This window comes from Microcaecilia unicolor, chromosome 7 (assembly GCF_901765095.1).
Source record: "Microcaecilia unicolor chromosome 7, aMicUni1.1, whole genome shotgun sequence".
NCBI lineage: Eukaryota > Metazoa > Chordata > Amphibia > Gymnophiona > Siphonopidae > Microcaecilia > Microcaecilia unicolor.
The window spans coordinates 102,276,812-102,300,885 of NC_044037.1; the positions used below are offsets into that span (position 1 = coordinate 102,276,812).

Sequence of the window (24,074 nt, forward strand, 5' to 3'; positions counted from 1 at the left end):
TGGTTCCCTTTTCTTCTAGAGTTGTCTTCCAAAGATCCATGGAGATTGGATTGTTTTCCGACCCTCATCATGCTGAACGAGGGTTCCCTTCTACATTCCAACATCCAATTTCTGGCCCTCATGGCTTGGATGTTGAAAGTATAGAATTCAAACCCTTGGACTTCCAGAGGGTGTCTCTTGCATCTTGCTGGCATCCAGGCAAGATTCCACTAAGAAGTGTTAGTTGTAAGTGGAGGGGGTTTGCCATGTGCTGGGAGGGCAAGGCCTAGATCCTTTCTCTTGACTACACAAAAACTGCTTGTCTACCTCCTATACCTCTCTGAGTTTGGTTTGAAAACCAACTCTGTAAGGGTGCATCTCAGTGCAGTTGACACTTATCACTGTGTAGGAAGCAAGTCCATCTCTGTGCAGCCTCTAGTTGTTCATTTCATGAGAAGTTTGTTGTTAACAAAGCCCTCTGTCAAACCTCCCACTGTGTCATGGATCTCAATGTGATATTCACCCAGCTGATGAAAGCTCATTTTGAGCCTCTTGATTCCTGTTGTGTTTCTTGTGGCAGTCGTTTTAGCTTGCACAATCAGTGAGGTGCAAGCCCTGGTAGCTCATCCACCTTAAACTAAATTTCATAACAGAGTAGTTCTGTGCATTGTATATTCCTTCCTATGCAAGACCTGTTATATGGTACTAGGTCTGTAAGATGGCCCGGCTGGCTCTGTTTTCCTAGCCTTGCTGTCTTCAGCATATTTTTAGTTATTCCTGCAGCTGCATGTAAGTTACAGTGCTTTCTCAGGAAATGGAAAGTACATGTTACATGTCAAGGTGACACTTGGAAGGGACTGAGGCTATGCAGTCCAAATATGGCAGAAACATGGATATAACCTTGGTGATGAGAGACAGAACTCTGCGAGCCCAAGATGTCCCAATGGAAATATGTGTTCAGAGAGGAAGGACACCAGGTGTTTTATAATATCTACTAGTTTGCTACATGGTTATTTGCATGCTGTGAGCATGCTGTACTGATAAGGAATTAATTGCCACAAAGTGTGCATGTGCACACAAGAGGAGAGGATGATACAATGTAGGAAATTGCCATATGTATACATATAAACAATAACAGAATATTACAGGAAAATCCATATATGACCATAAGTTAGTTTAGGAGAAATCACATGATTTAGGAGAAATGAAACTTACAACAGTATATATGTGATAACTAAGAGACATGAGCTGAGCAGACTTTGTTATTCAGTGTTTGCGTCTGACTTTTTATGTGTGACAACCTGCTCCAGAGAGAACAGTTATTTTGTATTGGCTTAGTGAGATACCAATAAAGATTTTTACTGGTTGCGCCTATATCTAAGTCTGATTGTCTCTCTTATTTCCAATTCTAGGGCTGAAGTGTCCTCTTCTCCCAGGGGGCAGGGGACAGAGTGGACATTACAGCATGCACCTTAAGTTCTTTCCTAAGACAGTGTTGGATTTCCAATCAGTTGGTCCACATGCCCATCCTGATGAAAGTGTACTGCATACCTGAGACTGCAAGTGAGCCTTAGCCTTCTGTCTGGAGCAGACTAAAGCCCATAGACAGTCCACCCAACTTTTTGATCTTTTGACCCAAATTGGATGGCGATAGCCATCGGCTAACGCACACTTTCAAATTTAATAGCAGATTGCATCTCCTTTACTTATACTCAGGCTGGGCTGACTCTTGAGGGCCATGTCACGGCTCATAATGTCAGAGCCATGGCTGTGTTGCAGGGCTATAATGTGGTCTTCTGTTCACACTTTCATATCTCATTACTGCCTTGATCAGGATACCTGACGCGACAGTTGGTTCAGGCAGGTGATCCTGCAGAGTTTGTTTGGTGTCTAAATTCCAACTTCACCCTCCTAGGCCCTGTTGTATTCTGTTACAGGCTGCACTTACACAGCTAGTTTGCATATAGTTTCAGATTGATTGATTGAAGTTTTAGTCTTGAAGTTTTGAGACTCTTATCCTAGCTTGTTGTTTCGGTGAGCCTAGTAGCTAGGGATTCCCAGATGTGAGAATAGGAAGGTCTGCTTGTCCTCTTAGAAAGCAAAGGTATTTACCTGTAGCAGGTGTTGAGGGCAGCAGGCCAATTTTGTTCTCATATACACTCCCACCTCCCCTAGGAGTTGATTCTAGTTGAGGTTTTTTTTTTTTTGCTTTTTCACCTGACTGGCGTGTCAGGTGGGAAGGCATGGTAGGATGCTGCTAGAAACTTTTACATTACTCGTTAGCGTCCGCACTGGGCTCCATCAGATGACATCACCCAGATGTGAGAATAATTGGCCTGCTGTCCTCAGAGAACACCTGCTTCAGGTAAATATCTGTGCTATACTCAGAAATATTATCCAGTGGATGTTTAGATACAAAAATATAATCAAGGTGAGAAAAAGTATTATGAGGTTTGGTGTGAAAAGAAAAATCCAAATCAGGAGGATGTAAAATATGCTATGAGTCAATGAGGTTCCATGATTGGTGTTAAAAAAAAAAAAAATAATAATGGTGTTCTCATCCTTCTTGCTAAATCACTACAGTATCCTTTCTCACATTACAGATGAGGATGGCCACTGGGTTTTATTGACAGTTCTAATTGCTCAGAGGAAATATGCATTCCTGAACATTTAAGCTCCAAATACAGATCAACCATCATTTTTCTTTAATCTTAATGAACAACTAGCACTAACAGGAGCAAACTTTGTAATAATGGGAGGAGACATTAATCTCCTCCTAGATATACATATTGACAGGAAGTCAACTGTGCCAGCAAGATCTCTAAAAGCGTCAACAACTTTTACTATGTTTTCTATGTGATGTCAGTAAATAGTTTCAATAATTGGACATTGACCCAGTCATGTTTTAATTTCCGCAATTCAGATGCAGAGATGGGATTCTTGCATGAACACTATGGAAGGATTTAAATTCTTAAAACTAAGTTTTTCCCCCCTTTTATTGAATGGTGGATTCTCTTCACGTTTAAGGGGAAAACATTAAGCAAGTGAGGCGTAAAGATTATATGAGCATATCACTGATGAAGACCTCCTTTATAAGGTGGAACAGCCAGAATTTAAGAGACTTATAATCTAGCATTGATGCAGTTATAGTTGTTGTAATGATAATTCTCAGCAACAGGAACAGTATTAGAAAGAAAGACAATGACATACTGCCATTACCACACTCACTAAGAGGACAAAGTAGGGTTGAGAGGTAGAATGGAGGCAGGAGAGAATTAGGCACAAAAGAGATAGTGATCCATCACATATACATCTTCAGCAGCTGCCTTCAGGAAGACTAGACTGTTGTGACTTCAGGTTGTAGCCATTTGTAAAGCTTCCTGATCTTCCAGAAATTTTTCAAAGATTTTGGGTCTCAATAAAATTTTAGAGTTGTGATATGGCACCTTCATTATAGCAGGAGCAAAAAGTCCATATTTAGCATCCAAAGCTTTCTGTCTGGGTCTTAGTGCCAAAATGGCTTGTGCTTTGGAGAAGTCAGCAGTTATTTGATTTCTATTCCGTAGCAGATTTTGTTTAGTTTTGGCAATATTAACAATCTTGACGACTTGGGGAAAGTGCATGACTTTCATTACAAATGGTCTTGGTGACTTCTGCTTGGGATTTGCAGTGTAGGCACTTTGTGCACCCTTTTTCAAAGCTCCTATAGAACTGAATTTGCAGATTTTCACAAAGGAAGTCTTCCATAAATTTAATTGGGTAGATCCTTCATTTCCTCGGGGACATCTGAAATCCTAATGTTGTTGTGGTTACGATTACTGTGACTTCTGCAGCAGTTTTGAAGATTCGTACTGTCGCCGAAGAAGCAGCATGCTACTATATCATCTTTCATGTGCTAATTCTCTTTTCTGCCTTGTTAAGCTGAGATTCAAACTTACATCTGCCTTGATTTCTTATTGTTCTCGGTAAGTATCGCTGTAATATTAGTGAGTTGTTTGCTATATCTGGCTTTACTGGTCGGAGCCTTTCCACGGTGAGCCTGGTTTAGGTTTCTGGCATTTAGTGCCAGAACCCATATTAAACGCTTCTTCAATTTTGGTTTGTCTTTGAGAAGATGTGATCACAGAAGAAAAGTGTAGAAAAGCATACCTGGAGCTTCTGTAATTTTATATTTGTTGAAAAAATGTGCCATGGAGCTTCTTATCCATTCGAAAAGGCTCTTGAGCTCCCCTCGCATATAAGTTTTTCCCTTTTTCTTTCCCCTGCACTCCTTCCCACTTGCTACTCCAATCCTTTCTTTCTCCTCCTTTACTCACTACTCTTTGCTGTGGCCCAGCAGTGCTGCTCCTTGAGATGTGGGGCTTGGATCCCCATAATACAATTTCTTTTTATTCACCGTGGCCTCCAGCACTTCCTCTCCCTCTCCTGTTAAGTGCCTTGAATCCTTGTGGTTCTGCTTGACTTCTTCTCAGCTACTTGTGCATATGTTAACCTACCTATGCATACAGATGAACAGAAAAATAGATGGACAGACCTTCTCCGATAGGCACCATCACTGAAGCGAAAAGCACCCGAAAATGAGTCTGGAGGTTCTCTTAAACAGTTGAAATCCCTAAGCAATTGTGTAGCCTGCTTCTTTCTGGCCCTGGTTTTAAGAGCAGCATTGTGGGATGTACCACTGTTGGCTTTGACATCACTAACAGAGGCCTGCTCTTTGCTTTTTAATTCACAGGCGAATAACTGTTAGCAGCAGCCATGGCACTGGTGTCAGCAGATACACGGATTTCAGAGCTGTTGGGGGAACTGCACCAACTGATCAAACAACGCAGGTACAATAAGACAACATGGGGGAGGGGGGCAGCATCTTGGGAGTTGTAATGGGACAGTTTTCTCACTCTCTGTTCTAGAGAATGTGCCTCCTCTACCTCGTTCTCTTTTTCTTTACAGGAAGAACGCTCTAGGAGTGACACAACTTGGTGAACATTCAGAAAACACATGAAAGGATGCAGACAGAAAACAAGAGTAAGTCCCATGAGGGATAGAAAAATGCCCAGCCCATCTGCTGTCATTTCCATGCATTTCTCTAAATTAGTCAGCCCGGGCTTGATAAATCCTAAGTGCCAGGTTGCTTTGGTGCCTAGAAATTATAATCCTGGTGCTTGAGATTTCTTGCCCCCCCCCCGCCCCCAAAAAAAAAAAAACTTTGTTGTTATGCTGTGGCAGGAAACACAGGTTCCTACTTTGCTGGTGCATTTGACTCTCTGAAAGCTTGAGCTACATGGTGCAGGAAGTTCAGGAAGTGTTGTATTTTAGTGGGACTTGAAACGGCAAGACCATCCCGAATTTTCTGCATCATGAGATTAAGCTTACAGATTGCTGAATTTCAGCGGAGAAGTAGGAATCATGCTGTTTCTTCTTCAGCTGCAGTGTGCAAAGTGAGGGATAGATGGCAGCCTCTGAGAGGGAGACTGGGTGAAAGCTGAGGGGAAGGTACATGAGGGAGGGAGACTGGGTGAAGGCTGAAGGGAATGCTGGAGGTCTTGGCCAACCCTTCTTCATATCAGGGGTGAGGAAGGGAGCAGCACAGGGCACCTACATCCCTTATGCGGATCCTGGCTGAATATCTGCTGGGACCTGCATAAGCTCCGTTAGCCAGCAGAACTATAATTAGCATCGGATATTCAATGCTGACGCCTGGACATTAAAAGAATGCTGACCATCACAGGCTGAATATTGAATGTACAATATTTTCCCCATTAAATAAACCTTGTCATCCTCCCATCAATGGATCACGATATTTTTGTTTCAGTTTCCCCATACTACCGGACAAAGCTACGAGGACTCTACACCACAGCCAAGGCCGAGCGCAGAAGCAGAGTGCAAGTGAGTGGCTGGCTCTTCTCTTGTATAACATTACCTGGGGCTGCTTGATGTTAACTGCAGGAAGAACCCATCCTGTGTGTTGTATTTTATTGTCACTTTATAGTATGTGAATGAACATATGTGAACAAGGCAGGGTTGTAATTGGATACAGCTGGACAGTTGCCCAGAGTACAGAGCCTGCTTCAGAATCGATGCCTCACTTGCTCCCAGTGAGATGTTACTGTATACAAAGAGAATGAAGCCACAGAGAAGAGCAAGTAAGGCGGCACCCAGAAACAACTACCAGCAGTATGGCTCTCTGGTATTTGACGAACATGGACTGATCCAAGACCTTCCCAGAAGAGTGCATGAGCAGGCTGCACAGGTCTAATCACAACTATGGCTTGAGAGTAGGACCAGGTGTTTATCTTGTTCATTTGGCTGCTTCTACATGCATAGAGGCTTTCGGGTTAATCCAGACCCCTCGCCCCCAAAGAGGGACAGGGAAATGGGACTTGATATACCGCCTTTCTGAGGTTTTTGCAACTACATTCAAAGCAGTTTACATATATTCAGGTACTTATTTTATGCCAGGGGCAATGGAGGGTTAAGTGACTTGCCCAGAGTCACAAGGAGCTGCAGTGGGAGTCGACTCAGTTCCCCAGGATCAAAGCAGTGTCAGTTTAGTCCAGCCTGCCTGCATAAGGATTTGGAGGAGAGAGAGGGTGGTTGTAGCCACTAAGGTATTGCTGTTTCTTCCTTTTGTGGCTGTGGCCAAGAGAGGAAAGGAGATCTGGAAAGTAAGTAAGGGTGGTTATGTGTGTGGGGTAGGATGGAAAGGGCATTGGGGGACCCAGGGAAATAATGTTGGTATTGGTGGCAGCAATGGACAAAGGACTATTGAGAGGAGTGGAAAAAAAGCTTAGTGAATGAGGGCTTGAGAAATACTAGGGAAATGACTCGATAGGGGGACTGGGATGATAGATAGTGGGTGGGGGTCAGGAGGACTAGGAGAATTGAGGTGGATAGAAAGAGAGGCACAAATATGATTTCTTGCCCTGGGTGGTAAAGTGCCTAGTTATGACAGAGGAACTTTGTCCCATAAAACCTTGTGCACTCATTACAGGGAAATGGAAAGTTGATGAAAAGTCCACATTTGATTTATTTCTGCTGCTCTTTTTGTGTCTACTATAGTCAGGGACTATAAGTCAATTCTTGTAAGATACCCTAGGTAAGGGTGTCAAATTCCTAAATAAGTACAATAAATCAGTCTTTTCATTGTGGCTTTCGACATACACTCAAATTTTCCTTCCTGTCAGTATCAAGAAAAAGGAGGGAAGCTGTGCTAGTTTGGAAGGACTAGAACAGGGTGAAATTTTTCCACAGTATCTACTGGGTTACTGATCCCGACACTGCTCATGAGTACTAATAACTTTTTCTCTTCTTCCAGCATCCTGCGCAAATCCCTGGACAAGATTGCAGAGATTAAGTCCCTGCTGGAAGAAAGGAGAATTGGTAAGTGACCTACCTACCACACCTTCCCTGTTGTTGGTGGTACTCTTTCATTCTTCTGGGTGGCGGGATGGATTAATTATGGTCATCCATAGGCATTGGGGGCAATACCCTACTCAGATCATTTCCTCTCTTAGCATCCCCCTTCACCTCTGCCACCATCTTTTTGAGTAGTCTATTCCCCCAGCAGCATCGACTTTAGTAACAAAATGCAGTGCAGGATGTCTGAGCTCTCATATGCTGATGGATCCCATGGTGCCCCCCATTTCCTCCTCTTGCATGATCTTCTTATCACGATGGAAGCATGTACAAGAGGTAGAGTACAACAGGGTCAGTGATCACAGAAAGCCTCAGAGGCTCTGTGCTGAATTTTGCTACTGAAGTAAGTACTGGTGCAGGATTGGACTGCTTGACAGGACAGTAGTGGCAGGTCCAGATGGAAGCCTGGCAGTGGTGGCAGCAGTCTAGCACCCATGAAAAGTTGACACTGAATAGTGCCTCTATAAGTTTCTGGTGACTCCTCATTGGAGTACTGCATAAAATTCTGAAGACCCCACCTTCTAAGGATGTAAACTGGATGGAGTCAGTCCAGAGGGTGGCTACCAAAATAGTCAATGGTTTTTGTCAGAAAGTATATGATTACTCTGAAGGAGAAGTGGGAAAGAGGAAGTATTTGGCAATATTTGAATTCCTCCAAATTATTAATGTATAGGGATCAGATCTCTTTCATTGGAAAGGAGGCTTTGGAACACAGGGGTATAGGATGAAGGTGAAAGGGGGTAGGCTCAGGAGCAATCTTAGGAAATATTTCTTTATGAAAAGAGTAGTGGATGTGTGGGACAGGTGGAGGCAAAGATTAATATCAGAATCAAGAAAGCATAGGACAAGCACGGATGACTGAACACCACAGCTTGGCTGTTGGTAGAGTGGATGGGCTGTAATTTTGTTTTCCAGCATCATGTTCTAGGTTGCTGTGTTTCTGTGTGTTAATCTGTACCTGTGTGGGTATTGAACATTTTTTCACACAGCACATGTTTTTCTCTTCCTATGGAAAAAAAGCTCCCTTTTTCGCTCTTTTAACTCCTCACTATTTCAGTTTTTCTCCTGTACCCCATCTCTTTTGTTGCTGTTCTTCTTTCATGCACTTTTCTCTATTTCTTTCCTTAACTACTACTACTACTACTTATCATTTCTAAAGCGCTACTAAACGTACGCAGCGCTGTACACTTGAACATGAAGAGACAGTCCCTGCTCGACAGAGCTTACAATCTAATTAGGACAGACAAACAAGAGATATGGATTGTTAAAGTGAGGATGATAAAATAAGGGTTCTGAACAAGTGAATAAGGGTTAGGAGTTAAAAGCAGCATCAAAAAGGTGGGCTTTTAGCTTAGATTTGAAGACGGCCAGAGATGGAGCTTGACGTATTGGCTCAGGAAGTCTATTCCAGGCATATGGTGCAGCAAGATAAAAGGAACGGAGTCTGGAGTTAGCAGTGGAGGAGAAGGGTGCAGATAAGAGAGATTTACCCAGTGAACGGAGTTCCCGGGGAGGAATGTAGGGAGAGATGAGAGTGGTGAGGTACTGAGGAGCTGCAGAGTGAATGCACTTATAGGTCAATAAGAGGAGTTTGAACTGTATGCGGAAACAGATAGGAAGCCAGTGAAGTGACTTGAGGAGAGGGCTAATATGAGCATAACGACACTGGCGGAATATTAGTCGTGCAGCAGAATTTTGAACAGATTTAAGAAGAGAGAGATGGCTAAGTGGGAGACCTGTGAGAAGCAAGTTGCAATAGTCTAAGCGAGAGGTGATAAGAGTGTGGATGAGGGTTCTGGGAGTGTGCTCAGAACGGAAAGGGCGAATTTTGGTGACATTATAGAGAAAGAAACGACAGGTTTTAGCAGTCTGCTGAATATGTGCAGAGAAGGAGAGGGAGGGGTCGAAGATGACCCCAAGGTTACAAGCTGATGAGACAGGAAGGATGAGAGTGTTATCTACAGAAATAGAGAATGGGGGGGGGGGGGGGGGGGGGGGGGGGGGGGGGGGGGGGGGGGGGGGGGGGGGGGGGGGAAGGAGAGGTTGGTTTAGGGGGAAAGATAAGAAGCTCGGTCTTGGTCATGTTTAGTTTCAGATGGCGCTGAGACATCCAGGCAGCAATGTCAGACAGGCAGGCTGATACTTTGGCCTGGATTTCGGCTGAGATTTCTGGTGTGGAGAGGTAGATCTGTTAGTCATCAGCATAAAGATGGTACTGAAAACCATGGGATGAGAATCAGAGTACCAAGGGAAGAAGTATAGCTGGAGAAAAGAAGAGGTCCCAGGACAGATCCCTGAGGTACACCAGCTGACAGTGGGATAGAAGTAGAGGAGAATCCACTAGCGTATACACTAAACGTATGCTAGGAGAGAGAAGAAGAAAACCAGGAAAGAACAGAGCCCTGAATCCAAGTGAGGACAGCGTATCAAGGAGTACGCTGTGATCAACAGTGTCAAAAGCAGCAGATAAATCGAGAAGGATGAGGATAGAATAGAGACTTTGGATCTGACCAGGAACAGATTATTGGAGACTTTAGCAAGCGCTGTTTCAGTTGAATGAAGGGGGTGAAAGCCAGATTGAAGTGGATCAAGAATAGCTTGAGATGAAAGAAAGTCAAGGCAACGGCGGTGAACAGCACGTTCAAGTATCTTGGATAGGAAAGGGAGGAGGGAGATGGGGCGATAGTTGGAAGGACAGGTAGGGTCCAATCCATTTATTTTTTAAGAAGTGGTGTGACTACGACATGTTTGAAGGCATCACGAACAGTCACAGTGGACAGTGAAAATTTGAGGATATGACAGATAAAAGGGATGACAGTAGGAGAGATAGTGTTAAGTAGATGGGTGGGAATAGGATCAGAGGAACAGGTAGTTAGTTTCGAGGAGGAAAGAAGATGTGTAGTTTCCTCTTCAGTGATTTCAGAAAAGGAGGCAGGGGCTGGAGGATTGAGAGAACGGACTAAGGGAAGGAGAGGTGGAGGTGACCTGGTTGAGAATTCAAGTTTAATCTTGTGAACCTTATCATGAAAGAACTCAGCCAGAGTCTTGGGGGAAAGTGAAGGGGGGGGTTGGAGGTGAAGGCAGTTTGAGGAGAGAGTTCAGTGTAGCAAGGAGACATCAAGGATTTGAGCCAAGAGAATTTGTCAACTGGATGTAATAGTCCTGTTTGGCAAGTAAAAGAGCAGACTGGAAGGAGGTCAGCAAGAATTTGAAATGTATGAAGTCAGCATGGGCACGGGATTTCAACCAAAGGTGTTCGGCAGAGTGGGCACAGGAGCGTAGGTAGCGGATTCTAGAGGTCAGCCAAGGATGGGGTTTGGTACGTTTTACAGAACGAGGAATGGGAGGAGCGAGAGTATCCAGAGCAGAGGCGAGAATAGTATTATAGGAAGAGACAGCCTCATTGACATTGTGTAACCGAGCAACAGATGAGTGCTCATCTTTCTCTCCCTCTTTCCTTTTGCAGCTGCTAAGATCGCAGGTCTGTACAATGACTCTGAACCCCCACGGAAGACCATGCGACGAGGAGTACTGATGACCCTTTTACAGCAGTCTGCCATGACACTGCCTCTTTGGATCGGGAAACCAGGAGAGAAGTATGTCTCCATTGCCTCCCCCCCCCCCCCCCAACCCTCCACCCCAGCCTTCTCAATCTCACTATCACCTCTCTAACATAAGATACTGAGGATTCAAGAATCATGCCGTCTCTCTTCTTTCTTCCTGCTGTAGACCACCACCTCTTTGTGGTGCAATCGCTGCATCCAGTGACTATGTGGCTAAGCCAGGGGACAAGGTGGCTGCACGGGTGAAGGCTGTGGATGGAGATGAGCAGTGGATACTGGCCGAGGTTGTGAGCTACAGCCATGCCGCCAACAAGTAAGGAGGGGGTTCCAAGATACCACTGGGGTGTGTCACAGTCATAAAGGTCATAGTGTGTTCTCATCTTGATATTAGAGGTGCCATATGCTGTTACATCTCATTGAGGAGGAAAAAAATGCTTTAGTGTTATCACACACATCAAGGGAGGAGTTTAATGTCCTTGAGGAATTTTAGAATTGGAAGTTTTTGTGGTGGGGGGGGGGGGGGGGGGCTGGATGGGAGGATGTGTTGTTTGGGGAGGTAAGGGATAGGGAGACTATTTTAAAAGGTGGAAATGTAACTGGATATTTCCATAGCATCCCTGTAGACTGGCACAGATAGGTTATGTACTCCTACCAGCAGATGGAGACTGAGAACCATTGAATTTCAATTGAGCCTATAAGTGTGCTGTGCAGTCCCTTGAAAATCAGTGTATTCTCAGTCTCAGCAAATGATAGCAGTGGTAAGCCTGTGTAGGCCCGGTAAGCCCTAAGGAATTTTTGTTCTTTTCCTTGGTGGTGGTGGTAGGGGGTCTACCTGCGGTAAAATAAATAAATTTAAAAAAAAAAGCAAGAGAAGTGCTTTGCTTTAGTGCCTCACAGTTGTGTGGTCTTTCTTTACAACCTGCTCCTTGCAGTGTCGCTGGACTGTCTCCTGCTCCCTTATTTCCCTGTCGGGGTTTGTCTCTCGGTTCTTTCTCCGGTGCTCCCACGGTGTTGTAGAGAGGATGAGTTTGCAGTGGCTAAAGTACTGCTTCCTCTGTCATCGCTGGAGCCTGGAATCTGCAGGGTGCAGCTCTTTTTGTGCTGGCTGGGGAGATGTGGGAGCATCAACTTCAGCAAGAGAGGCTGTGTCTATGCTGGGGCCTTCTTGCAGGTACTTGGTGGGAGTGGTGCGTGATGAGGGGCGAACAATGGCGATCAAAATTTTGGCAGGAACCGCCACCATCTTGAAGGATACCGCATCGGGATTTGAGCAGCCACTCTGATTGCAGCTTATGCCTTCCTCTGGGCCTCAGCTGAGCAACCCAGTTCTGCCAGGACCCTCTGGGGTGGATTTCCCACCTGAATTAGTGCTGGCTATGTACTAGGCCGCCTGCTTTCATAGGGGTGGCAGACAGACTTGGTAGCAACAATGGAGTGGGGGGGGGGGGGGGGGGGCTTCTTCTGGCCTTGCAAGAGACAGTGGGTGGATTGGGTGAGGAGGACCCCCTGGACTGCGGTTCCCTCCCCCTGTCAGAGGACAATTGGGATGGCCAAGTATGAAGAGGTCCTGGATCAGAATTAGACAAAGGGGGAGGAGTTTATGATGGCAGAGTTGCCCCCAGGTGAGGATTCCTCCATTGTGCATATTTTTCATCTCCTTTAAATATCGTGAAGATTTGCAGGAGCTCATTTCCCAGGTCTCGGTGCTGATGTTTAAAGAAGCATTTAAGGAAGCTCCGTGGATGGTGTATCCGCTTTTGAAAGGTATTCGGAAGTCATCTAAGTCCTTTCCTATGCACCAAGACATTAGGGATGCGATTCAGATGCAGTGGAATTTTCCTGACACTTCTTTTTGGATTGCCCAATCTATGGTTCACCTTTACCCAATTCCTGACCAGGGTAGGGTGTCCTTGCAGCTTCCCTTGGTGGATGCTGTAGTCTCCACGGTGACCAAGAAGAATACCGTCCTGGTAGATGGTGGTACGATCCTGAAGGACCCCCAGGATCACCAGGTGGAGACTCTCTTGAAGCAGAGTTGTGATGTAGTGACCCTAGCTATACAAGCTACTAATTGTAGGGGTTTGGTGGACAGGGCCTGTTTTCTTTGGGCGGAGTATATTTTGGACAGGGACTCGGATGATTGGGCCCTGGTGGATCAGGAGGCTGCCAAACTTGAAATGGGTTCTTTTTTCTTGTCAGATGCCCTTTTTTGTCTTCTCCATGTATTGGCTAAGTCCATGGCTCTCAGTTTGGCGGCTAGCCATTCATTGTGCCTGTGGGGCTGGTCGGGGGACACGGTCTCCTAATCTAAGCTTAGCAAGTTTCCTTTTTGAGGCGCTCTTTGCTTGTTTGGAGAGGAGTTGGATAAGCTGGTCAAGAGTCTGGGGGGAGACAAAGGGTCCTCATCTCCCGGAGGACAAGCCTAGGGCGGTTGACAGAGGTTCCTCTGGGAGAGGTATTTTTCGTGAGGCTTGCTGGTATTGTCCTGGGAGAGGGGAGGAGGTTCCAAATGTAGTTATTTCTTTCAGAAAGCACAGTCCTTTCAGGGGTCACCAAGGAGGCTGGGATTCTGGGCTCTCTGCTTTCCCATCCCTGGGTGTGTGTTGCCCAATGAAGGGGTCTGGGGCCAGCCTTCAATTCCTTTGGGAGCCACCCTCTTATCAGAGGTGGACTCAGATTACCTGAGACCAGTGGGTTATCAAGATTATTTGCGACGGTTACCCCTTGGAGTTTGCCCACCCTTTGTCAGGCGCCTTTCTGGAATCCCGCCCCCCCCCCCCCCAGTTGTGCTCGATGGAAGGTAAAAGTGGTTAGAGGTGCTTTTCAACGGCTGGTCCGTCTGTGGTCTGTGGTTCCAGTTCCAAGCATGGAGAAGGGCAAGTGTCATCATTCCATTTACTTTGTGGTCCCCAAGAAGGAGGGTCATTTCCAACCCATTCTGGACTTGAGAGGGGGTGAAGCATGCCCCTTTTCACCTGGAGACCTTGAGCTCAGTCATTGTAGCAGTCTAGCCCGGAGAATTTCTTATGTCTCTGGATCTGATGGAGGCCTACCTGCACATTCATGTTCGCCAGGCTCACCAGTGATTCCTTCGCTTCATGGCTTTGAGGCGCATTATCAGTTTTGTTTGTTCCCCTTTGGTTTAGTCACTGCTTCACGCATGTTTTCCAAGGTGATGGTAGTGATGGTGGCAGCAGCTCTTTAAAAGGAAGGTATCTTGGTTCACCCTTATCTGGACAACTGGCTTATCCAGGCAAAGTCCTTCCAGGAGAGCATCAAGGTCACATCCAGAGTAGTGCAGGTCCTGTAGTCATTGGGCTGGGTTGTCAACCTGGTCGAGTCATCTGGAGCCATCACAGACCTTGGAGTATCTCAGGATGTATTTCAGTACCAGACTGGGCAGGGTGTACCTGCCTGCGGCAAAAATTCAGAAACTACAAACCCATGTTCAGTCTAGTCTCTGTTCCTGGGATTCTTTGGCCTAGAATTTTCTGCAGGTTTTGGATCAATGGCTGCGCTGCTGGAGGTGGTGCAGTGGGCCAGGGCTCTCATGCATCCGCTTCATGTCTCTTCTTTCCCTGGGATCCTCCTTAGTTGCAGGCCAGGATTCTCCTGTGGGGGCTGGTGAGGCGCAGCCTGCGCTCATGGCGAGTCATCTGTCAGGGGGAACAAATCTTGGAACTCCCTTAATGGTCCATGCTAACAACGAATGCCAGTCTCTCTGGCTGGGGGCCCATTGTGCGGGGCAAGTGGCTCAAGGCTGGTGGTCGACAGAGTAGGCCAGCTAGTTGATCAACGTGTTGGAAACCAGGGTGATTCAGCTGGTGTTGCTGTCTTTCCCAGATCTTCTCTGTGGCAAGGCTGTGCAGGTGTTGTTGGACAATGCTACAATGGTGACCCATGTGAATCATCAAGGGGGCATGGGAGATGGCTGCCCTCATGTTCTAGGTGGATGTTATTTTCAGCTCTGAGCTCTCCTTTAAACCTCAAATTGATGCAGTTCTTGGGTCTTCTTTTTTTGCTGTTCGTCGAATCCGTGCAGTTCATCCATTTATTCCAGCCACTTCCCTTCATCCTCTGATTTTTTTTCCACGAGTCATTTCTCATTTGGACTACTGCAACTCTTCTTGTGTCCCCTTACATTCTCTTAAGCATTTATAGTTAGTCTAATCAACAGCTGTCCAACTTCTTTACAATGCACACAGGTTTGACCACATTACCCCCCCCCCCCCTCCCTTTTTGTTACTGAACACTGGCTTCCATTATCGGCATGTATACACTTCAAAATACTCTGTAGTTTTCAAGGCAAGGCTTTTCTCTATGTCTTATCTCTCTAATCTTCTTATTCCCTACACACCACTGCATTTTCTTCGATCAGCAGACCACAACCTTCTCACCTTTCCCTCCCCTATACAACTCCGGCTAACAACTACCCATGACACCACTTTCAGTTATCTTTGTCCTACACTTTGGAACAATCTTCTTTTAAATATCCATAATCAATCCACTCTCCAGACCTTTAAACAAGCTCTGAAGACCCATCTATTCACTTTAACCTTCTCTTCTACCTCATGATGCAAATCTTTTTTTTTCTTTTTATTGCATGTATACCATTATTTTTAATTCTTTTTAATGTAAACTGCTTTAAGCCTATTTGGTTAGGCCAAAGCAGTATATCAAGTTTTATGACATAAATAAATGTGGCAGGCATGGACAATGTGCAGGTGGACTTCCTCAGCAGAAATATCTTGGATCCAGAGATCAGAGACTGAAATTTGAGTCAGGCAACCTTCTCCCCTCATTGTGAATCAAGTGGAGCCTTGCCTTCATGGGCTTAATGGCGACTTGTGCAATGCCAAGGTTCCTCGATTTCTTCAACAGGAAAAGAGACTGCCTTGCAGAAAGTCTGGATGCTCTGGTACAGGTCTGGCCCTTGCTAGGCCTCCTCTATGTGTTTCTTCCGTGGCCTTTGATAGGCAGAATCATTCAGAAGATAGAGCATTACGAGGCCTGGTAGTCCTGGTGGCTCTGGAATGGCCACAAGGACATCTGGTGCTGCTCCTGGTGGAGGAGTCACTCTGTCTGCCTCAGGCAGAAGATTGTCTAGCTCTGGGTCCTGTGTGGGTGGCAGATCCAGATCAGTTCTCACTTATGACTTGGCTCTTGAGAGGGCGCATTTGAGAATAAAAGGATATACAAGTCAGGTCATAGCGACGCTCTTGCATTCAAAGAAGTGATCTACCTCCTTTGCTTATGTGCACATGTGGCATATCTTAGGATCGGTGTGATACTCGTCAGATTGAGCCCTTCAAAGCGTTGTTGCTGCAAATTCCTGATTTTTTGCAGACCAGCTTGGACAAGAGTCTTGTCTTCTTTTAAGGTGCAGGTGGCGGCCCTGGTGTGTTTTGGGGGCCTCATCTGGGATAAGTTCCCTGGCAGCTTATCAGGATGTGGTGCCTTTCCTTTGGGGAGTGTAGTTGATTTGTCCTCCGGTCTGTCCATGTGTTCCTCCTTGGGATCTGAATCTGGTTTTGTCCATTTTGGTCACGGCATCCTTTGAGCCCTTGTCTGGTTGCACACTGAAGTATCTGACTTTGAAGACCTTTGGTGGCCTTGACTTTGTCATGCAGAATTTACAAGTTACAGGCCCTTTCTTTCAGAGAGCCTTTTCTGGTGTTTTTCAAGGATGAGATGGAGCTCAGATTGGTTCCTTCCTTCCTCCTTAAGGTGGTTTCCGCGTTTCATGTTAGTCAGTTTCCTTGCAGGAGCTCAGTGAGCATGCTGGGTTGGAGGAGCAGAGGCGTTTACGTTATTTGAATGTCTGTAGAGTCCTCCGTAAGTATCTGTGGGTTACTCAGGAGTTGTTGATCCGACAGGTTGTTCATGCGTCTTGGTGGTCCTAGGAAAGGAGAGGTGGCTTCCAAGGCAACTATTACTAGGTGGATTAAGGAAGCGGTGGTGTTGGTGTATTTGCTTAAGTGTAGATTGATTCCAATCTACCTTTTACTCCCTCTAGACCAGCACAGATGGACCAGCCATTGAAGAGCGTCTCTGACCACTTTTACCTTCCACTGTCTCTTTCTAAAGATGTAAGAAGACTTGAAACTGTCCAGAGGAAGGCGACAAAAATGGTATGGGTCTTGCACCAAAAGACGTATGAGAAGAGACTGGAAGACCTGAATATGTATCCCTAAAGGAGAGGAGGGACATGGGAGATATGATACAGACAGTTAAATACTTGAAAGGTATTAATATAGAAACAAATATTTTCCAGAGAAGGGAAAATGAGGTTGCGGGATAATAGTAGACTTAGGAGTAATGTCAAGAAAATTATTTTTCATGGATAGGGTAGTTGATGCCTGAGATGCCCTCCCAAGGCAGGTGGTGGAGAAAAAAATGGTGGCGGAATTCAAAAAGGTGAGAGATGAACACAGAGGATCTCCAATTAGAAAATTAATGGTATGTCAAGTGGTGCTTAGATGGCAACTCTGCCTGTAAAAACTAAGGCCGGTGCTGGGCTGGCTTGTACAGTCTGTGTCCCGCACATAGCAATCCAGTATAGGATGGGTTGGAGAGGGCTTCAACGGAGACTTGGTAATTTGGAACATGACAGAGCCGGGTAGATTTTTACAGTCTGTGTCTCGCAAATGACAAATTGATTTGTGGAAGAGTGGCCTAGTGGTTAGGGTGGTGGACTTTGGTCCTGGGGAACTGAGGAACTGAGTTTGATTCCCGGCACAGGCAGCTCCTTGTGACTCTGGGCAAGTCACTTAACCCTCCATTGCCCGCCGCATAGAGCCTGCCATGAGTGGGAAAGTGTGGGGTACAAATGTAACAAAAATAAAAATAAATAAATAATCTTGATTAGATAATGAATGTGACTGTTGGGCAGACTGGATGGACTGTTCAGTTTTTTATCTACCGTCACTTACTATGTTAACTATTGTTCTTCAAAGTCTTGTTCTACCAAAGCTCAAACGCACTTTCTGGTTTCACCTCTTGTTATCTGTAAAGTGGCAGTTTGGTCTTCATTGCATTCATTTGCACGTCATCACAGATTGGATGTGCAGGATTTTAGAGGCAGGGCTTTGGGGCTCCCACCCTTAAAAGGTCACTGCTTTGGGACTTCCCATCTATGCCAGTCTAGAAGGATGCAGTGGAAGAAAAAATTAGGTCTTACCTGCTAATTTGCTTTCCTTTAGTCCCTCTAGACTGGCACAGAACTTGCCCTATTAGTCTTACTCTGTTGCTTTCCATCTTCCTTCTGGCAGTGGTTGTTCCTTCTTCACTTGCAGGCATGTGAGTGGGGCTGCAAGGGGTTTTGCATATTTTATTTATTTATTTACTACAGTGTAGTAAATTTAAAACAAATAGGATAAAATGTTTCTTCACCCAACGCGTAATTAAATTCTGGAATTCGTTGCCGGAGAACGTAGTGAAGGCAGTTAGCTTGGCAGAGTTTAAAAAGGGGTTGGACGGTTTCCTAAAGGACAAGTCCATAGACTAAATGGACTTGGGAAAAATCCACAATTTCAGGAATAACTTGTATAAAATGTTTGTATGTTTGGGTAGCTTGCCGGGTGCCCTTGATTTGGATTGGCCGCTGTCGGGGACAGGATGCTGGGCTCGATGGACCTTTGGTCTTTTCCCAGTATGACATTACTTTTGTACTTATGTACATTTGTATCCCACATTTTCCCACCTGTTTGCAGGCTCAATGTGGTTTACATAGTACCGTAAAGGTGTTCGCCAAGTCTGGTAGAGAAACAAATACATGGTGATGTTGTGGTCGAATAAGGTTCAGGCACAATGGGGATCGAAGACAGGAGAGGTTATATAGTGTCCATTACGAGCTTTGGTTTTGCTGTGTTGCAGAGTGTAGGTATTTATGTTGAGTCGGTAGGGTATGCCTTTTTGAACAGGTTGGTTTTTAGTGATTTCCTGAAGTTTAGATGGCCGTAGGTTGTTTTCACAGCTTTTGGCAGTGAGTTCCATAGTTGTGTGCTTATATAGGAGAAGCTGGATGCGTAGGTGGCTTTGTATTTGAGTCCTTTGCAGTTTGGGTAGTGAAGGTTTAGGTATGTTCGTGATCTGGTTGTGTTTCTGGTTGGTAGATCTATGAGGTCTGTCATGTAGCCTGGGACTTCACCATAGGTAATTTTGTGGACCAGGGTGCAGATTTTGAAGGTAATACGTTTTTGATTGGGAGCCAGTGCAGTTTTTCTCGGAGGGGTTTGGCACTTTCGAATCGTGTTTTACCAGGTATCAGCCTGGCTGCTGTGTTTTGAGTGGTCTGGAGTTTTTTTGTGAGTTGTTCTTTACATCCCGCATAGATTCTGTTGCAATAGTCTGCATGGCTTAGTACCATTGATTGTATTAGGTTACGGAATGTTTCCCTTGGGAAGAAAGGTTTTACACGTTTAAGTTTCCACATTGAGTGGAACATTTTCTTTGTTGTGGAGTTCACTTGGCTCTCAAGTGTAAGGTTGCGGTCGATTGTAACGCCGAGTATTTTCAGGCTATCTGAGATAGGGAGAGTGTGGTCTGGGATGTTTATGGTTATGGGTTTGTACGTATTGTGTTGCGATGAGAGGATGAGGCAGTGTGTTTTGTCAGTGTTCAGTTTCAGTTGAAATGAGTTTGCCCAAGTTTAGGATACTGGATGTGTTTTTAAAACAAAAGAGAGAGAGCATCAACTGCATGAGTACATAAAGCTAAAGGAGAGGTAATAGCAAATGGGTCCATTTTGAAGTGTGGTTCAAGATGCGCTGGTGTTTTATATTGGCTGTATGCAGCAGCATAGACATCTGGCTTCTTGGAGATTGGTGCTGTTGCCTCTGAGGAATTAATGCTTAGAGCAGTGGTTCCCAAACCAGGTCCTGGAGGCACCCCAGCCACTCAGGTTGTCAGGATATCCACAATGAATATTCATGAGAGAGATTTGCATGCACTGCTTCCACTGCATACTAATCCCTCTCATGAATATTCATTGTGGATATCCTGAAAACCTGACTGGCTGGGGTGCCTCCAGGACCTGGTTTGGGAAGCAGTGGCTTACAGTTGGTATTTTTTTCTACTTTGCTATTTGAGGACCAATTTTCAAGGGACTGTACAGCTCACTTAGAGGCTAACCTGAAACTCAGTGGTTCTCAGTCTCCATCTGCTGGTAGGAGTGCATAACGCATCTGTGTTGGTCTAACGGGATTAAAGGAAAGCAAATTAGCAGGTAAGACCTAATTTCTTCATTGATGTCATGTGACAAATCGTTATAGTGAGAACTTGCTGAATGTATGGAACTTAACAGCTTTTCAATTTAAAAAAAATTGTAATGGGGAAAGAAATCAGGAGGTGTAGGTGAGTTTAGTAACTACACTTCGAGGTGTTAATTTGAAGCTAGTGGTGTAAACACTGGCCATCCAAAAAGAGGAAACACTGGTTTAAGCTGGAAGTTTACCCTGCTCTGGGTGCAAGCTTGCTGTTGTAGAACTTGTTCAGATAAACTCTTAGGTGGTTAAATGTTTTCTAGGATCAAATTGAAGCCAGAAGGATAAAGTCTTGTGTGACTTCTACCTCCTAAAAGAGGAAGTGTTTGTTTTACTCTGGATTTCACCTTCCCTGCCCCTCACCCACCAACCCACCAAACCTTTCTCTTTTTATAGATTTTTCATGGGGTAGAAGCTTGATTTTCCTGCAGCTTTTACCAGTTGGTTAAATGAGTCATTGTCCACCAATGAACTCACCTGTTCAAACTTGAGCCTTGATTCCCAAACACACTTATGTTAGTTTGTCTTAACTGGAGTGGAAGTTCCACAGAGCAGATATTAGCCCTTATGTGTTTGCATAATATTCAATATTTATATAGTAGTAGTTGTAGTTTTGGATGTGTGTGTGGGTGAGTGACAGGAGAAGCAGCAGTGCAGAAACATGTGAGCCCTCCAGAGGGCAGCAGAGCCCCAGGAAAAGAATAGGAATACTTCCAGCAATGAATCTACTGCTGTCTGGTTATTTAACTGACTGAGATCTTTCAGTTCCACTGCAGTCTTACATTTTTTTTGGTCTTGTCATGTCTGGAGTCTTTTATCTTCCCACCATTGCTCTCTGAACTTGGCTGTTGTTTCATGTTTTGGTATGTCGTATTACCCTGAGGTTTCTCTCTCTCTCGTCAGTGCTTGGGCCCTTCTTTAGTCTCATACAGCAGTGCATCTTGTCACCTTAGGATCGCTTTCCATGCTATTCTCTCATTCCTAGCTTTTTTCTTTCATTGCAGATATGAAGTGGATGACATAGATGAAGAAGGGAAAGAGTAAGTTAGTCACTCTCATTTTTTCTGCCTGCTGTGCCGATGTCGCTCAGTCTGGTATTTTGTCCTCAGATTTTATGCTGTGTCCTTTCATGATGGTATATTTGTTTGATCATTGTACTACTTGCCAGATTTCACCAAAGTGTTTCCTCTTGCAGGCGGCACACGCTGAGTCGACGACGCATCATTCCTCTGCCACAGTGGAAAGCTAATCCTGAGACAGACCCAGAAGCCCTATTCCACAAGGATCAATTAGTGTTGGCACTTTATCCACAGACCACCTGCTTTTACCGTGCCCTGATCCATGCCCCACCTCAAAGGGTGAGATTCTGTCATCTCTCTCTTTGCTTTGTGCCAGGCATCAGTCATCTCTATTTATTTCCTTTTCCTCTCACTGCTATGCACCAGGTTCCAGCTGTCTCATATGTAAACTTAAATTGAGTCATTTTATCTTCTTGTACTTAGTTCTAATCCCTGTGTGGCATAGAACAAGGGGAGGAGGGGCAGTTGATATCCCATTGCATATGTATGTAATGAAGCAGCTTTGTAGCTTTTGAAAAGCATCTGTGCTGGAAGATAGATGGGGAAGAAAAAGAGTCTAGGCTCTCTGTATGTATGTCTGATGACTGACAATAGCATAAGGTGTTTGCTGCTACCTGTCTCAATTTGCCCTTTTCAGCCACAGGATGATTACTCGGTTCTATTTGAGGATACATCCTATGCTGATGGCTACTCTCCACCTCTGAACGTGGCCCAGAGATATGTGGTGACCTGCAAGGAGACTAAGAAGAAGTGATGGAGGGAGGCAGAGGAAAACCAAGAACCCTCAGCATCTAGGATCAGTCGCCCATCCATCCTGTGGAAATTATGCACCACTGCTGGTCTTTTCCAGCCCTGAGGAGGCTGTGCTGCATCAGGACTGCCTATGCAGCTTCCAAATTCACTCCAGTCAGGTCCGATCCTGTGTGGCTGCCCAGAAACATACTGCTGCTCATGGATGTCCCCAGAAGAAGGGGGGAGAGTGGTAGGGGCAGGAACTATGGTAATCATAGCCAGAGCATCACCAGATTCCTGCATCTATGTTCGCTGACCAAAATAAATCCATTTTTTATTTAAGTCCTTAATTACTGTTTGGCTATTCTGTCTTTGTAGGGGGAGCTCGTACTGTACGGTTATGAAATCACATTTGGGTGTACAGAATCCTGCAATATTATGGCACAGTCATGAAGAAAGGGAGAAGTGGACAATAGTACTTTAGTGGAAGGAAACAGATGCTGACATACTACCACAGACTATTTTTTCTAGTCAGAGCTCTTACAAAAATGCACATGGGGAGGAGGATAGTAATTATAAGCCATTAATTCTGACCTCGGTGATGATGAAGGCAAAAGAGAATCTTGAGTCCAGGAATTCAGAATCCAAGCCAGCATGGTTTTATCAGAGGGTAATCCACATCAAAATGGATCAGTTTATTAGGGGGAGAATACCGGGATACAACATAGATTTCAATACAGGAAGCTCGCTAATAAAGCAAGACACCTAAAAGCGAATCCTAAAGTTGTAAATTGAGTTAGAAACTGGTTGAATGATAAAAAATAGAGGGTAGTGATAGCAAAGGTACTCACTGTAGCATGCGTTGTCCGAGGACGGCAGGCCAAGTATGCTCACGTGGGTGATATCATCTGTTGGTAGCGTTCACACTAGAGAGTTGCACGGGGACAGAAATCTTACCTATTCCCCCCCCCCCCCCCCCCCTCACACACACACACACTGGAATCTTCCCATCCCCGCAAAAATTTTACCCGCCCCCACCTGTCCCTGCAATAATTTAATGGTACGCTACACTCGGGTGCGCACATGTAAAACTTGTCTCTGATTTGCTGGCAGTGTATGCTAAGAGGTCGCCACATGCACGCGCCAGTAGGTCGTGATATCTGATGCTTATGCCTGTGTCAGAACTGAGGTCTGCGCATCAGCCCGGGAACAGAGAAGATTAGTAGTAACATAATAAGTTTTGGCATCCAGTCTGCCCAATAGTCACACTCATTATCAATTTGTGAGTAAATCAACAAAGAACTTGATATTATATACTTGATTATGGTCTTTCTTTGGCGTTTGTGGGACATAGACCATAAAAGTCCCCCCCAGCCCTGTTCTTATGTTCCAACTGCTGGAGTTGCCATCGAAGCCCACTCCACCCTATTCTTCTTCTCATTTGCGGGACACAGACAGTAAAAGTCTGTCCAGCACTGTCCGCATGTACTAGCCACTGAAGTTGCTGTCTAATCCCTTTCCAGCCCATCCTAAACCAGATTGCCACATATGAGAGACAGACCATACAAGCCTGCCCGTTATCGGCCCTAGTTGATCGCAGCTGGAGTCGTCATCTAAGCGGCACTCGACACATCCACATACATGCAGCCATTTAAGGTTAGGTTTTGTATAACTTCCATTTTCTAATTAGAGGTCTTCTGTGTTCATCTTATGCCTTTTTGAACTCCGTCACCATTTGGGTCTCAGTGGAAGACTTTCTGCATCTGTGCTGTTAAAGCAAGGAGGAGGAGACAGCACTCAAAGACTTTGGTGCTTGGTAGGTGAGAGGCTGGTGCAGATGCAGCTTACACTTCCACGGAAACTCTGCAGGAATTGTTTCTGTCTCCACGGGAACCCCGCAGAACTTCAGGCCCACGGCAGGCTAGCGTCGGATGCCTTTCTCCTGGATTGGGGGGAAGGCCTCCTGTATGCTTATCCTCCCATACGTTTGGTGGGGAAGACTTTGCTGAAACTCAAGCAAGATCAAGGCACCATGATTCTGATCG

At 45.2% G+C, this 24,074-nt stretch overlaps 1 protein-coding gene across 1 annotated transcript in view; it reads left to right on the forward strand.

Moving 5' to 3' along the window:
• Positions 1-22,379, forward strand: part of LOC115474370 (SAGA-associated factor 29) — a 49,091-nt gene extending 26,712 nt beyond the window's left edge. The window contains exons 8-10 of the mRNA XM_030209816.1: positions 21,223-21,258; positions 21,414-21,576; positions 21,935-22,379. Coding sequence (XP_030065676.1) covers positions 21,223-21,258; positions 21,414-21,576; positions 21,935-22,051 — 316 coding nt within the window. The 3' untranslated portion in view covers positions 22,052-22,379. The remainder of the gene's footprint in view (positions 1-21,222; positions 21,259-21,413; positions 21,577-21,934) is intronic.
• The last annotated feature ends 1,695 nt before the right edge of the window (positions 22,380-24,074 follow it).